This window comes from Convolutriloba macropyga, chromosome 9 (genome assembly GCF_964194025.1).
Source record: "Convolutriloba macropyga chromosome 9, txConMacr16.3, whole genome shotgun sequence".
In the NCBI taxonomy this organism is placed as follows: Eukaryota; Metazoa; Xenacoelomorpha; order Acoela; family Convolutidae; genus Convolutriloba; species Convolutriloba macropyga.
In genome coordinates, this window is record NC_134476.1 from 20,054,677 (window position 1) to 20,072,385 (window position 17,709).

The 17,709-nt window shown below is 34.6% G+C and overlaps 1 protein-coding gene across 1 annotated transcript in view; it reads left to right on the forward strand.

The window, feature by feature from the left end:
* Positions 1-1,195: 1,195 nt before the first annotated feature.
* Positions 1,196-17,709, forward strand: part of LOC142346149 (uncharacterized) — a 40,000-nt gene continuing 23,486 nt past the window's right edge. The window contains exons 1-5 of the mRNA XM_075398657.1: positions 1,196-1,223; positions 1,943-1,972; positions 2,534-2,656; positions 3,274-3,336; positions 15,646-15,828. Coding sequence (XP_075254772.1) covers positions 1,196-1,223; positions 1,943-1,972; positions 2,534-2,656; positions 3,274-3,336; positions 15,646-15,828 — 427 coding nt within the window. The remainder of the gene's footprint in view (positions 1,224-1,942; positions 1,973-2,533; positions 2,657-3,273; positions 3,337-15,645; positions 15,829-17,709) is intronic.

Here is a 17,709-nt window from a genome sequence, read left to right on the forward strand (position 1 = left end):
TTTCATTTTTCGCCAACCTTTAAAGACCATTAGCAGACGGACCGGACCTCTGATCAGACCATCACCTGACCGAAGTAACCTCTGATCATACTTTTCAGCGCTCGAACCAATTTCTAGTCCCTAAAATTTTTGCCTGGAATTACACTATGTGCGTTTAACTTAGATCTGGTCAAAGGTTATTTTTAATTGGGTCATCAGCCTGGGTACCCAGGTTGCTGTGGCCAGACTGAATTAAGCTCTGATGGAACAATCTTTGAGCGCACAAATGTTTTCGGTGCGCTCGGATTTCATGTTTTGGAAAAGACTTCAAACGCATTTTTTCCTGACAACTCGTGTGATTGTAGGTGAATTGTCTCTGAGACTGTCTGAACAGGGACAGTTTCACGCAGGCATTTTCCCCATTAGAAACCGAATCCAGCGCATACTAGTCTGATTAGATGCCAAGTCGAGCAATTTTTTTTTTGTTTTTCAAGAATTTTGTTTCTGACAAAAGTTGTCTTAGCTAAGAGTCAACAATACAGCAGCTTTCTGATCAGAATCCCACGGAATGTCTGATGGTGTTGATCAGGGCATGAGGTTCAGCTGATAGAAACCCCCGTCCCCTCATGCAAAAATTTGTAAGCACTGTAAATCAAGACGTTTTTATGCAGGGCTGTCTAATTTCATCTATTCAGTTACTCAGTAATTTTTTTAGCACTTAGATACATTTTTATAAGCAATACTTTTAGAATTGACTTTTCGTTATTTGAACGTATGTTTAAATAAACCATTTTTCTTGAGATGAATATATGATAGCGCTACTATGATAATCGTTCATGTTCAAAATCATTCTCTGATCAGACTATTTTTAACGCACTTTAGTGTTGGGTTTGTTCTTTTTTAGGCGGGAAGTATATTTTCAAGGTAACTCCCAATTATGATGAACACAGCAATGTTATTAGCCGCAGTTTTTCACCTCACGGCATCAATGACATCATTGATGCACACTGACTACAATTTAGCCATCACTAACTCTGAAAATCTGGATCTGAAACTTCTGATTTGGGCTGAAAATCAACAAGTGTGTTACTCTCATTGCGTAGAGAGAGTAGGCGAGGAACCGAGAACAGTTGCCAGGTTTTCAAGAAATTTTCAAAAATGTGAATGTTTCCTGACTTTGTATGATTTCCTGATCCAGTTTGAAGACACTGATCCAATGACGTCAGAAGTGTTCATGTATTCACGTGAGTTTGAGTTAACGTTTGTTACCTTTTAAAACCCGATCAATATAGTTGCGTGTTTCTGTAAACTGTGAGGCGGATTCTTGTCAATTGTTGTCAAACGCTGAAGACCTGTCAACACTAAAGTTTAGATTTGTGACCTGTCAAGTCTAAAAGGTGACATGGTCAGGCAGGGCTCTGATGCAAAACAGATCCAACATTTTCAACTTCACTAAATCAGTATCGATACTACAGACATAAAGGGATATAGTTATCGATAAACAAGCCTCAACTGGAAAGAGTTAAATTTATTATAAATTCCCATACATTTGATCGGAGCGTTGTCTAGATTTCCATTGAACCGAAGTAATTGATATTTGAGAGATTCCAGATTCAATTATCAAGTTCACGCCATCTATGATTCAAAAGATTTTTTAGTCTATTTTGGTATAATCGGACACAGAATCAGGTCACTTGTTAGATCTTAGCCTCTTAGCAGTGCTCCCTCCTATGCGACTTTAGATCTAGTCACTATCCTGAAAATTTTGAGATCTTTATCCACAATTTTTTTCTTCTGAGTCTTATGTCAGTCCGAAAAATTAGAGTTGCGTTTTACCCATCAACAAAGGAAACCTTCAAACTAAGATAGGTAAATTTTGTTTTTCATAAATCTGCTCGTTTATATTTTTAGCAAAAAATGATTATATACTGCATTGGAATTTAATAGTTTCTATTTGTTTCAGACTCTCTGCAAATTCAGGAAACAGTTGATAGTAAGTATCTCAGTGTCATTCCTCACCTCGCAGCTGTATCAATACAGATCGAATCAGAATCTGATACAAAATTTTTTCTTCTTCATATGAGTTGTTTCGGATACATTTCGCAATACCTGCAAGTTGCAAATAATCAAAATCCGAGAAACTTGTATTTTGACCTTAGAAGAACTGCAATTATTTAGGGCCTAATATGCCAATTGAATTCAACCAATTCAAATTTGTATCACCAAATCCCGAAGATATGTTTTTCTAATACACAGTCTAATGATCTATCGTAGCCTAAACCAAAAATACAAAGCCTTGATTATTATCAAAATCGTCGAAGCTTTTCCTAAACACATGCACGCACGTGCATGTTTTGACATGCTGAAAGTCGGCCGTGTTAGTAGTTGAAGCGCCGAAGGTTATAATAACATATACACAAATTAACCTTTGTGTATTTTAAGTAATGGTATTGTAGAAACAACTCATTTTCCCGAAACGCAGCGCTTTTTTGATGAACACCAGAAATTCTCAGTGACTACAAGCTGATTTACTTGACCTATTCTTACTTTCCAGATCTCTGTGAGACGGGAGAGCACAAATGTGACGAGCTAGCAGTGTGCTCTTTTGATGGCAGAGAGGCTAAGTGTCTCTGCTCTGACCCTTCAAGGTTGTTTGGTCATGGAAACCTCTGCACAAGTACGAATGATTTAAAAATTAACATACCCTTCACCCTGTCATCACAGCTATTGGCCCCTAGTTGCAAATGTATTTTACGCCATTGGTTGTTACTATTTGCGAATGAAATGGGTAGAGGACATTTGCATCAAAAGTGGATAGAACTGAGCAGAAAAAGGATCTATTTATCACCCATAATTGATTTTATGACCACCAGTTACAAATTACTTATTGTTTTATAGCAGTTTACCATGTAAATAAAGAGCGCGTGCTGCGCCTTTGGGCGTCCTAAAAGCTATACGCCATCGAAGCGGGGGAGGGGGTACACCGGCACCGGCTTTGACAGATTGAAGGAGTCAGAACGTCGCAAATTTTAAAAACCGCAGACTGGACAACAAACTCAAGTTTTTGAGTAACATAGCTATAATTGATATTAAACGATGAGCGCATTTTCTTACAATTTGAATTGTTAGTTGTGTTAGAAATTTGTTCTATATTTCAAATTTTCGAGAATTATGTTTTGATACTCAGTTGATAGACATCAATACAGTGTTTTTGTAGCACTTAAGTTACTTGTTTGCAGTACAAAGGGAAGGTTACTTGTAAATCATCTTTCTTGTTTCTTTTCTCTATTTCAGGTTACAGGCCTCTGCGTGGATTGGACAGTTTGGACATTGCAATCACAAATGCCCAAATAATAAGTAACTATAAGTTTTATTTGGAAAATTGAAATTTGTTTATGAGGCGAGGTGTTGAAGAAGCATTTTTGAAACCATTATTCATATACATACGTCATTCTTTTGCCTCGAAGTCTTGCATCAGACCACAAAATTGATAAATTTTTAACAGTTAGAAATTGAATGTGACATAGAGTATTTTGATCTCTTTCCCATAATCCTACAAAAGCGACACAATTTAATGACGTTTGGTGATTTTTGTTTTTATTTCAAAACAACAATGTCTTTCTTGGTAATTGCAAATAAACTGAATGTCTAAATACCCATGAAATATTTTTCAAACTGATAAACTATCAAAGTATTTAAAAAACTTGGAACCGTTGAAAGCCATTGGACAGTTTGAAGGAGATGAAAACTTACTGGAGAACTGGCCTGCGGAATTTGTTTCTCATATCAAAGTGACAGAAAACCAATTTTTGCGCTTGATATAGATTACTGGAGCAATTGATCACTCAATGTGCGTGATGACCCCAGTCTACTCCGAATGGTTATTTTGAAAGATCTTGCAGGAGACTTGCAATCGTTAATTTGGAAGAAACTTGCAAAGAAGATGCATTGTCTAGCAAAAAATTCTTCAAAAATTGTTTAAGACCAGGCAACATAACAAGAAGACTTATCTTTCAAGATTGTTCAGGATAACCAACTAATGTGTTCAAATTTGAAAACCCAAAGTATTCGACATTAAAATGGAGACAACTGCACTAGCAAAATGGAATAAGGAAAATTTGATACAAGAAATTTTGAAACTAAGAGAAAATAAAAGAACATCACTTAGTACTAGTTTGCAGCAATGTGAAATAGATGAGCTCAGGAAAGATGTAGAATTATATAAAGAAAGATTGCGTTAATTTAACTGTACCATTGATTCGTATTCAACAGGAACAAAGTCAGAAAGCCTTGGGCATAACACCAATGGGCATAACACCTTGGGCATAACACTATTGATCAGGGTACTGATGGAAAAAAGCAGCAGAGCAAGTTGGTGATCTGGCTGGCAAATGTATAACAAAATTCAAGCCACATAATGTTGCCATTTGCGTAATACCGAATATAAAGAATGGTCTGTATGATAGAGATGTGAATAACAAAGAAATTAATGAATACAACAAAGAAGTCAATAAAATAGCCGATCAACTTAATGTAGAATTTGAGTCGTATAAAGTAGAAGTCCTGAATTACGACTTGGAAAACACAGATATAAGGCATGATGGTGTTCACCCTAATTTACATCAAAAGAATAAAATGGTTGCGACTCTGAGAAATCACTCTGAAACGGAGTGTTTAAAATTGTTGAACAAACGAGGTCTCTTTGGGACAAATTCCACCAAAGCGCAAAAATCTTTTTATACTCATGAGAGACGGATGAAATAATTTCAACAATCCTTTTGAATTCTGATACATTTGGATGACTTCTTCGAAATTATTAAAAAATGTTTTATTCGAGATGTAGGTGGATTTTTATCTTGGTTTTAATTTTGATTAAGTTTTCTTTTTTTTTCTAGAAAAGATTGAGTTTCTCAAAAGTCACTCAAATTTATGCAAATTTAAAACACCTAAGTGCCTTCATATCAATCAGATCAAAACTTTTTTTCTGTTTTTCGGAATATCTAACAGGAAATATCTAATTATTATCATCGTTGTTATTCTACAAAATTGTGGTGACATTGAAAGAAACTCAGGTCCATTAAATTTCAATAATATAACAACAATTGAAATGTACAATGGTGGGTGTCCGAGAAAATGGGAGATTCCCAGGATTTGGTATAGGAATTGCAGAAGCCTCAATAATAAACATAAGCAAATGTCTCATTTTTTGAAGAATCTTGATGAAACTTCATTCCTAGTTGTTACCGAAATACGGATAAATGAAAAATCTTTCCTTCCCGAGTTTTATCTGTGCAATAGTCATTACTTGGCTAACCAAGATCGTCATTAATTATTGTACAGAGAGGCGGAGGGGTAAGTATTTTGGCTCCCAAACAGTTTACAGTAAAAATGAGAAATGATTTGAACGCAATCAATAGAAGTTTTTTTGAGTCAATGTGGATTGAAATTGCTAAGCCTTTAACACAAAAGCTTTGTATTAATGTAGCATATTGCCCCACTGTAAATCTTTCTAACTTTTTCTGGACGAAATGACTGTAGAAATCTCAAATGTGTGTTCGTATACAGATAATCTAATTTTATTCGTAGATTACAAAATAAACTTGTTAGGCGGAAAAGGTAAACAGTCACTTGATATTTTCACAGCAAACAATGGACTATGTCACGTTAATGAAACGGAGGCAATTTGGACGAAAGGTGAAAAATATTCGGTAATTGATCACTGTTTTATCTCGAAGAACCAAATTTTTGAAGCCAATGGTCTAGAGTCGACTTTTGGTGTTGATCACTTCACAATAGTATATCAGTCATCATTAAAGATAGATCACAGTGATAAGAAAAGACGTTTTTTGATACGTAATACAAATAAGAAATATTCAAGAATAAATTTCAATAGTGACACTGCGCTGCAAGATTGGTCGTCTATGTACAAGATAAATGAGGTTAACGAATTGTTTCTGAAATTTATCGACATTTTTGAAAACATACTCAGATGTCATGCACTCTTGAAGTTGGAAGAAGGTAGTACCAAAAAACCACAGAAGCAATGGTTCACAAAAGAATTACGTGGTCTCATAAATGAAGAACAAACCATTACACAATTCAGTGAATAGAAAGCTAAAAAAGCTACAGATGATTATACAATGAGTTTTTTCCAGCAGCTATCAACATCAAAAGAACAATGGAAACTCATCAAAAACAGGATCAACTCCAACAATCAAATAGAAAAAGTTTACAAATTAAGGGAAGCTAGTCATTTTGTTGAGGATGACAGAAAGTTTGCCGATATTCTTAATAACTGTTTTGCGAGGCTCGGATTATACAAAGGTTGAGAGGTTTCTCCGAATCATTCTACCCTAGCATTTGAGGGACCGGAATTTAGCTTCCGACCAGTCATCAGAAAATAAACTATAAAAATCAACTATACAAATCATATAACGTTTTTGATAATCTACCTAAGCATAAATCGCCCCGACCGGCTATTTACCATCATGGGTGCTAAAAGATAGTAAACTGTCTACTGGAACTCCTGTTAATAAAAACACGTTTCCTAATTTTTTGAAAACAGCTCAAGTTGCACCTGGTTTTAAGAAAAGAGACCGACTAAAACCACAAAACTATCAACCCATATCAGTCACACCAACTCTGACAAAAATAATTTTTAGCGATTAGTACTTGAAAAACTAACTCACCAGCTAACACTTAATGGTCTGAGTAACAATAATTAATTCGGATTTCAAATGCGAAAGTCCTGCCTTGATACTATAATTTCATTAACCGAACAAATAAACCAATGCATTGATGAAAACGAAATTGTTGTCACATTATTTTAGGCTTCGCAAAGGCTTTCAACTCAATATCTATAGATGTTTTTATGAACAAATAAAAAGGTATGGAATTGGAGAGAATGCAAGAATCTTATTATACTCCTTCCGTTGTGATAGAAAACAGTGTGTAAAAAATGGGATAGCAAAATCAGATTGGGTTGTCAGAAATCACGGTGTTCCTCAGGGAACTGTCTTAGGGCCTTTAATTTTTATACCTTATCTCAACGACTTCAAAGAAGCTGCATCAACGAATTGTGGTATATTAAGGTTTGCCGATGACAAAGCAATTCTATTTCATGCAAAGACTGAAGCAAATTTGCAGCTAGTATGTGAAGGTACATTGAACAAGACAGATCAAAATTTAAAAAAAAACAGGTTAATCTTGAATGAGGAAAAAACGGAGTTAATGGTTTTCTGGAATGAAAAATTGCCCATCACTGAAACTGTCGATTTCAAGGGACACCTATTGGAATCATCTCAAAAATGTAGATATTTAGTGTAATAATTGATAGGGAACTGACAAACCAAAACCAATTAAATCAGGTTATCAGTAAAATGGCTACAGCAATCAGATCATTATATTTGGTTCGTTATCAGGTACCGTTGAAAAAAAAAGTATAAATCTTTTGAAATCACTAGTTTTGTCTCATTTAGATTTTAGTGCGTTTTTTTTCAAAATTTACCATTTTACTCTATTGACAAAATTAACAAACAGATAAACTTGGGCATAAAAATGGGCTTTATGAAAACCAAATTTGATACTGCCAGAGGTCTACTTCTGGAGACTAAAAATTTTCCAGCTCAGCTCTAAATAACACGGGTGTAATTAAACAGAGTTTTAAATATTCTCCAACAAACAAAAATCGCTCTAATAATCATTTCAGATTTTTAGACAACGTGCCAATTATTGCAAACAAACGAACCATAACCTTTTCTTAGAACAAAAATGTAAGTAAAAATGGAATAATGGTTCAATTGTTGGTAACTTTATTCAAAAATGGAACACACTTCCCACTACACTTAGAAAAGAATCGTCGAAGACCAAACTTAAACAAAAAGTTACAGCGGAAATGCTTAAACGACACGAAAGAGTTCCAATTGACAGTAGGGTTGCAGGATTCAAACATATTTTTTCTTATACTATTTTAAGAAAACCGAGCATTAGTTTGTAATGAATTAGAAAATAATAATGTTTGATTAATAACTTTCTAACATGTAACAATAACCAAGTGGTTATTTTAATTTACATGTTTCAGATTTTAAAAAAATGTTCATAACATCTGATCAAGTTTAAGCATGATAAACATAAGACAAGCTGAGTGATTTTTGTCAGATTCGTTGTTAAAATCAACAATTAACTGTAAAAAATTGCAGTTTTGTAGTTCTTGAAGTGTTGATTAAAAAATCAGATAGGAAATCGAGAGTTTTTAACCTATAAAGTGTGCATAAATATGACAAAATGAAAATGAAAGAAGAAAGTTTAGTGATGTATAAGTTACTAAAAGTTGTAGAATTATTTTCAAAGAAATTAATCGATGCATGTACTTGTGATAATTCAAAAACGATTTAAATGGTTCTCAAACTAGGATCAATAAGAGTACCATTGGAATAGTAACTGACTGTAATTCATGATAATCGTTTAAACTTTGAATCAGTTGTTAGAAATTATTTCTGGATTAATTGGTCTCGTAAAAACTCGTAACCATATCTCTGAAATTTCATTGCAAATTGAAAGATAAATCGTCAAAAAAACCAATGAGAGTAGAGCTCGACCGGATTGAACCCGGAAAAAACTTGCAAGTTAGGCATCCACCTTGTAAAATCTTGCAGAAAACTATAGTTTGCGCACAAAGTTACCAGAGTTTGCCAGATAGACCTCTCGTCTTGCCTTTACGCAAAATTTATCAAGCATATAGGCTACACTTAAAACCGATAGTTGGTCTTTCTCGTTCCGAACAAAATTCATTTCCATTCAAGGAATACTCGCAAAAATAATTTCTTTTTAGTGAAAAATTTTCAATTTATATATCATGTGAAATTTGTTTCATGTAACATATTTTAAACATCACCCATATTTTCTTTCGGTTTGTTTAAAACACTCAATTGGTTTAAAACACTATTGAATTTAAAAAACTTATGAACAATACAAAGACAAAATGCACTGGCACGATGGCAGTCTTTTTTCTTCAAAGCATAGCATTAACAAAAATTTTTTGAAGATAAGATACTGTAAAAAAATTTTTGGATCAACATGACTTCACGCCATGAGTGATCTTTTTATTTCTGTTCTTTCTTTCTCTTTTGAAACAACTCTACAATAAAAATTCAACTGATTCGGTAGTTTGTTTCACAGTTTTCGCAGTTTTCCCAATTTCCGGTACTCGTACGAAGAGACCTTTTGCTTTTTGGAGCAAAGCCTTTACTTGATGAAACGAATTTTTATCAAAGATGGGATCGCAGAAGTATGTTTTAACAAATAAATGTGAGTAAACCACGTTGAAGTAGTAGCTGAGATTTCAATTTTCAGCTAAACTTCGTGCTAGCAGAACTTTTAATGGATTTGGAAAAATTTAATGTACGAATGAATTAAAAATTTGTACTCTTGTTTAATTAGTAACTTTCATTCGCTCAGGGGTCAGAAATTCGATATCTCTGATATATAAAATAAACATATTCCCTGGATCAATGGAACTATGGTAATTGCTACAGACGATTCGTCAATTTTCTAAAATTGTTGGGAAACGAAATCAATGCAAGCAGTCCAACTCAGTCTCACAGTGGAGATTTTTATGGAGTGGAAAGCACTCAATCATGGGACGTCCTGAACATGAAAAAGGGGGCGTGCAGTGGGATCAATTTTGAAGCTCAAAACTCTTCAAAATTTTGGGTGCACTGAGTTGCCAAGAAGTGTAAAATGCTGTAATACTGGGGCTACCTAGGTGTTAAATGATGCCAGAGTAGGGCTACAGTGGGAGGACTTCCTCAAAAGTCCTCCCATTTCACCTCGACTCTTATATTGTCTTACTCATTTGAAAGCTGCACCCTCTCCCTTCAATTTTCAAACCCCATGCCCTATTCAGAGACCGAAGCCAGTTTTGAATCTACAATCTCTGCACCCTCAACCAATATCTTTGGCCTCCATGCTACAAATACTTACAGTTCTTCTCCAATACTCGTCAGTCCATCATCTAGTGGGAATTTTTTGGAGAGTTACACTGTTCTACACCTCTCAATAAACTAACCCCTTCCCTGCCTCCATTTTTAAATCTTATTACTCCATTGGCAGCTCAACTGTTACATTAATTGATCCCCTCTTGGTAATTTAATCCCTCATTCATACATCATTTTACTCTCATTTGCAGACCCATAGCTATATCATTTGACTCCTTATTGGTAGATTACACCCCCAATCTTTCAACTTTATGCCCTTATAGAAGCCTCATAATTGTTCCGAACCCTCTTGAGGGGGGAGGAACTATATACTCAAATGGGTTTTCTTTGTTCAGTCAATTTTGGCCGATCGATGTATTCATCGTAGAGAGTTGAGACTGATATCATTAGAAAGCTTGACCAGCGTAAAATATGGAATTAAAAAGATTTTTCTGATTTTCGTTTTTTACAGGGAGATATTGAGGTTTAAACTTTCGAAAAAATAGAGTGAGTTCCGTTGATTTCATTCACCTTTTTAAGGAATTTTTGACTAAAATTTCGCCAATTTTGATAAAATTCACTAAAATTTTTCAAGAAAACGTTGTTGATTCTTCGTTTAAAGACAAAATATATTGTCGGCTATTTTCAATGATTTTTTTTTCATAAATTCCGGCCAACTATTTCACATAATTCAGACTTTTTCATCAAAAACGGCAAGATTTAAGTTTCTTTAGTCCACTCTGATTAAATTTGCTGGAAGTGCACACCCAAACACCACTAACACAATCGTTGTAGACTGGAAGTGGGGCTTTTTCTACTTCAATTTTCGTTGAGAGTGCTTTGTAATTAAAACTTTGACGTTTTTGTTGCTAAATTTATCCGTTGATTATCAAACACGCAGCATCTATTTTTGGTTTTTTAATTAACAAAATATCTATATCAATGACATTCTACTATTCAAGGAACTTTACAAACCAAAGTTAATTCAGATTGTCATCAGTCGGTTTTTTATATAAAAAACTCGATATTTTTTTTATTATTTAAATAACAGAACATTTCAAGTCAAAGTTCACTAGTGACAGGTCCTATTGGCTTCCTAATTAACTCTAAATCAATTTTTCTAGTTGATTGCCTTAAAGCATATGGTCGTTTTGACATTTAAAATATTTGATTTTTAAAAAAAAGCTTATTGAACTTTGCCTCAATTTTTCTCTTAATTTGGTCAACTTGTAGCTTAGTGTCAGCAATCAAAGTGTGCCCCTTCTGTCTGCTGAATTCAAAATTAGTCTTTTCTTTGGTTTTACGCCTTAAGTTATGGTGTTCTGGTTTTGATACTACTAGATTTCACAACTTTTTTTCTAATTTTTAGGTGTTTGCCAAATTTTCATATTTTCTAGTTTTGTCAAATTATCAGGTTATTGGCAGTTTATATGTCACATTTTTTGTTTAAAAACAATGCACAGTTGATAAAATTTAAATCCTTAAAGATATAGATTGTGGTTCTTTACCGCTTCGGCAATACTTTCCCGAAGAATCATTTTTACATTGTCTGTTTAGTCGTATTTAATTTCCTGTACAATGACCCAATTTGATTGGCTTTTTTTGAAGGAGTAGATGAGCCGATGTTCTGATATTTGAAGATAGATGATGGCTCTCATGATTTTAACAAAAAAAAACACTTCAGTTTCTCAATTTTGTTCCTCTTATTGTCTGTTTGTCGCCTGGTCTCGTTTATTAAAGGCTAAAGACGACATAATTTGTCAAGGGAAGGTGTCAAATGTTATTGGTGTCACAAAATCCAAAGTTTTTCACGAATTCATTATGACTTTACTGTCTTCGACTCGGGTTTTTCACAAAAAAAGTATATTAATTTTTGATTTTTGTCGTATTTGACGTTCTTTTTGGTAGACGTAACACATGTTCTGGATAGTTGCAGGCCTCAAGGGCTTCCTTTGGGAAAATAAAGGAACCTATTCGGCTTTTTCATTTTTTAACTAATGGCTTTCATTTTTTTGGAGATAAAATTTTTTCGATAAAAACAAGTATTGCAAAATCTTGTTTTTTTTCTTTTTTGTCAAATAGTTACAAAGTTTCGTTAATAAGAGTTGGCATCATACTTTTCGAGGGAAGGTGTCAAAGGGATTGGTGTTACAAAATCTAATACTTTAAGAGAATTCGTTATGCCTTTACTGGCTTCCACACGAGTTTTTCACAAAAAAAAATAATTGAATTTTAGATTTTTGTCATATTTGAGGTTCTTTTTGTAGTCGTAAGACATATCGAGGATTATTGCAGCTCTCAAGGACTTCCTTTGGAAGAATGGACGAACATATACATATTTTCTTTTATAATTAATGGCTTACATGTCTTTGGAAATATATTTTTTTTCGAAAAGGAAACAATTTGTACACAATTTTGCATTTTTACCTTTTTTGTCTAATTGCTACTTAGTTTCATTATTGAGCGGTCACACAATACATTATCGGTATTCGACGAAGGTGCAGTTGAGCATGTTTTGGGGGCCAAAGTATGGCTTTACGGCTTCCAATGCATTTTCTGGCAAGTTTTAATTGATTTTATTTGTTGTCTATTTGTTGTTCTTTTTGTAACTGCATAAAAAATTGAACATCGAGAGTTCTTAATTCGCTTCTATAGAAGCATTGGTAATTTTAAACCTATGTTTTAATTGATTCCTATTATCTTTCCTTACTTTGAAAAAAATTGTTTTTTAAAAAAAATTCAGCGAATTTTCTAACTTTTTTAACCTAGCTTTATTATGATCTGGTGAATAACCAATTTTTTCTAATGAATTACAAGTTATTTTGTTATACTCAGTTTTATGTGACGCTTTTTTGACCTCGTTATTAAGTTTTGTTTTTTAAAACGGACATAAATTTTTTGATGTGATAAATGTTTGTTGCTGTTGTTTGATGTTGCCGTTCGTCTTTGCTCGCTTTCTTAATATCGGCATATCTCATCAATCTAATGCATCATTTTTACTCCACTGAGTTCATTGATTTGGAGGCTATCTTTTTGTTCATACACCAGTTTTTTTGAAAAATACTTGAATTTTTGTGTGCCTTATTTGGTAGACAATTATGCCAAAATTGTGGATGTGCGGGGTCGGAACCTTATGTGCAATCGCACATTACCGATCCTCCTTTTTTTACTATATTATCGGTTCAGGACAAATTGTATCCTCTTAAAATGTTGTCTAGCTCAACTGGAGTGGCGGGAGGAGGTCTCTTCCTGAGATGAGTAGTCCCCTTGCAGTCAGACCAACTCAGCCCATCCCAATAATGCAGCCCTCTCTTCTATCTTGATTTATTGTCACGGGATAGTTTCTCGGAAATCTTTTCATTTCAGACCATGGCAGTAACTCTTTTACATCACTTTAGACCCTCTGAGCCAAAAAGACGACTACATGATTTTGCCCCCCTCTCTTTAGACAAACTCTTAGTTTAAGATGGAATGAAATTAGAGGTGACTTATATCCCCCGTTTTTTGATTGGTTCAATATGCAATCACTTAGCGTATATGTTGCTGCATATTGCATTCACTCAGTTAGATACTCTCGAAACAATTAAAATATTAAATCCAAAACTACAAGAAATTTCTCTCCCCGGTCAAAGAAAAATCGGAAAAATATATAAGATAAGCAATGTTTTTTCACTGCAAATTTCTTAGATAATTAGTTTTTGCTGTGAAATGCGGTGAAATTATGTAAATCCACCGCTATAATAAGCGGTGAACTTACAAAAGTTCACACCACTTCACCGCCCTTGCAAGGGTTTGAACCCCTCACCTCCTGGTTCTCATGCACTTATTCTTCCACTGTGCCATCTCTCACTAACGTTTAAAAATTTTGTTTTGAATATAAATCAGTATCACTCTACTTTCTGCAGAACATGAGTGGTGAATTTTCGTAAAATTTCCGATTTTTAGGGGTGAAATTACATATTTTAGCCGTGAAATGTAGTGATTTTTTGTAAGTTCACCTCTTACTCTAGTGGTGAAATTACAAAAATTCACCTCTTAGAAAAAATTTGTCAAAGAGATGTAAGAGTAAGGGGTAATTTTTTTTTTGGGGGGGGGGCTTAAATCTAACAATTCCTCTCTTGTTCCCCACCGCATTCACTGCTGATCTCACACAATTTGAAAACTTTTTTCTTACCGGTGATTTCATTGCAATCATCGCTAATCTCACATAATTTGTACTTTTTTTAGAGCGCTGAATTTCCGTAAATTCACCGCTAAAATCAGCGGTGAAATCATGTAATTTCACAGCTACCAAGTGATAAAGATTTTTATCACCGCCTGATTTACGTAATTTCACCACATACATCGCTTTTCTTACAAAATTTCCCACATTCACCGCTTATCTTACGTAATTTTGCGTTGAATGACGCACCTCAACCCAAGCTATTTGTTCCAAGTAAAATGCAAAGAAAATGCTGATCGAACTTCATTTTGGTTCGACTAGTTTGGAATCTTTTGCATTTTTGAACCATTTTGCAGGGAGTAAGTTAACTGTCGCATTTGCATTGACATGCAAAGTTTTACCCTTCTTTAGTTACAAATGCTGGCCAGCTAAAAATAGTAAGTCAGAGTTTCGAAGTGACTTCCGCAGAGTCACTTAGCCATGCTTAAAACACGAAACGCGCACGTTTTGAAATGTCGAAAGTCAACGGAAGTCACCTTCTGGCTAAGTAGCAACTTCTGATATTTTAAATTCTGGCACTGCAGACTATCGGCTTTTAAAATGTGCACGTGAGTGTCTTAACGAGAAGATAGGTCTTGATGAGCCGACAAAATTTCGTCCATTGAAAAACTGAAAACTTAATGGTATTTTTGAAAAAAATTTTAACAAGAAAGATGAATTTCACGAGGAACTTTAAATCAGCGTCATGCTATGTTCCAGACTTCATAGTGTTTATTGTATTGATTGTTGTCAAAGCTAACATTGTTGATAACAAGAAGAAGTAATTTTGTATGAGTATGGAAACAAACAGTCCATTAAACATTTGTGAATTTTTTGTTAACTACTGATTAGTTTCCAAGAAACGTCCTCTTTGAATTTTTTGTTCAGTTCTTTTATTAGTTTCAGGCAAAATTTCTTGAGCGCTGCTTTTTGTCATACACATACATGTATTTGAAAAAAGAAACAGCGCTCAAGAAATTTTCCCTCAAAATAGTAAAAGAATTGAATAAAAAATTCAAAGAGGAAGTTTCTTGGAAACTGATCAGTAATTAACAAAAAAATCACAAATGTTCAATAGACTGTTTGTTTCCATACTCTTATACAAAATAACTTCTTCTTATTATCAACAATGTTAGCTCTGACAACAACCAATATAATAATTACTATGAAGTCTGGAACATAGCATGACGCTGATTTAAAGTTCCCCATGAAACTCATTTTCTGGTTAAAATTTTCTTCCAACAATACCATTAAGTTTTCACTTCTTCAATAAACAAATTTTATAGGCTAACAACAAAAACCATTTAGCTTACTTGAAATTAATTAAGTTGTTCTTCTCTCTAGCGTGAAATTTATAAATTGTAAAGGCTAGCCCGCTTCTTGGAATCTAAAAACAAAAATTGAAGTAAAGTAGACATGAATTGTTTCACAAAAGGTTTCGATATGAAAAACAACTTATCGCAGAAATTATTGCCTTTTTTGTCTGTTCAGAAGGTGAATTAGACTACCTTGTGGACCTGAACGAACATAACAGTGATTATGCTTTTGATGTTAAACACTGTTTGGAATTGGGTCCTGAAATCCTCGGAAATGCGTGGAAATTTCAATTGAACTTGGGAGAGAGACATTACATTAAGGCTGTTGGATTCTACAATCGCCGAGATCAACTGACAGGTAAAGTCATTTCATAAATTGTTTCTTCGAGGTGCCTTTAAAAACCTGTTTAATATTTCTATGGAGCTATATAGATCCGATCATATGTGCCCAGTTTGCAGTCGAGATCGTAGTGGCCTCAAATCAGACCATTACTAGAAAAGCAGACCATACCTGTTTCAGAAGCTTTATTTTTGCGCGATCTTTTTACAAGAACGTATGTCCAATATGATCAACATGAAAAACGGAAAAAGGATTACATCCCGCGGTGTTTGCCTTTTATTGGCCACCATATCCAATAACCATATATGAATCCATACAATTCTTACAGAAATTTCCATGCATGATCTTGCCATGATTGCCGAGATTTGCATAGAATTTTTTTCGGCATACTGAGGATTTGACAAGTTTGTCTTGGTAAACTAAATCATATGAGTCATCTATCTCAACAAGTTCGCATCCAAGAAACCATATACATGACATCTAAGCTTAAAGCAACTAGTCAAACAGTGCTCGTTGTTTTTAGATAGGTTTCATTTTTAATTGCTCTCAAACGAAGTTTGTAGCAATTATATTAGTCCTTTTGGTCTTTTTTACAACTCGAAGATGAGTATTGAAATTCTACACGTTTTTTAAGCTGATTTCAATAAAAATGTAAGGTTAGATAATAGTTTTTATTGCCCGACTTTTCTCCATATCTACCAGTCATAGAAACGGTTTTAGGGAGTTATACTTATGGTGCGAAGGGCGGTTCTTAGAGGTCGAGCCCCACCTAAACCCCTCGCCCCATCAGCCCCTTCACTTCACACCCCCACCAATCCCCACCTCTGCAAATTGTTCAGGCCATAAGGGCCGCATGCAGACAAAGACCTCTCCCACCATCCCTCCTACGCCCCCTCCCCCGCTGCGCTCACCTTACGCGTCTTCAATTAAGCTAAAGCTAGCCTCACAAAAACCGTGGCTAGCTACAAAGAAGCCAACTGTTCGTCGGTCGTTTGAGAGAATTTACCCGACATTAGTTGGTTATGTTTATCATCTATGGTCATCCTTGGCACCATGAACCTCTATGGTCTTGGATATGGTTGCCAAGAAACCATAGACTTGACTTTTTTCAAAAGATTTTTTTACACCCTGATTGACCACCATAAACCTTTCCTGGCAACCATATCCAATCATACATCGAGTATATAGTAACTTGGCTTCCATATAGTTGACCATGAAAAAAATCAATATTGCTCAAAGAGCTCTTAAAACACCCATGCATTGCACTCTGAATGGGAAAAATCTCATCAAGACACTTGAAAAAAAAAGAGAAAAACATGGTGTTTTGGGAACCATATCCAAGGCTATACACATTTTCGGTGCCATGTAGCCATGTAAGACCATAAAAGTCAAGGTCAAACCATACAAAAAATACAGAAAACAGTTCAACCAACATCTTTGGACTACATTAAAACTTCCAAAAAATTAAATTCGTTTAGTTTAATTTTTATGTCTTGGCGACCATATCCAAGACCATAAAAATCTATGGTCTTGGATATGGTTGCTAAGAAATAAAAAAATTGAGAATCATATGGGGAAATGTTGGCAATCATGGCAAGACTGTATTAGAAATATTTGTATGGCCTAGATGAAAAATATATGTATGGTCAGTTATATGGTTGCCAATTTTTGTATGACGCCATATATGGCCTGGGTATGGTGTCCACGATTTATCTATGGTGTTCAAACCAATATCTCAAACTCATATATGTTTTAATTGAGGCAGTCACATGTGCCAGCAGAAGTAGCAGCGGTAGTTACACTCGGATGTACCGTTCTAGTAAGTGATAAAATCTCTATAAAACAAAAACCACCAAACGCCAATTGGGCATAAATGCAGAAATGATAACAGAAAATTGA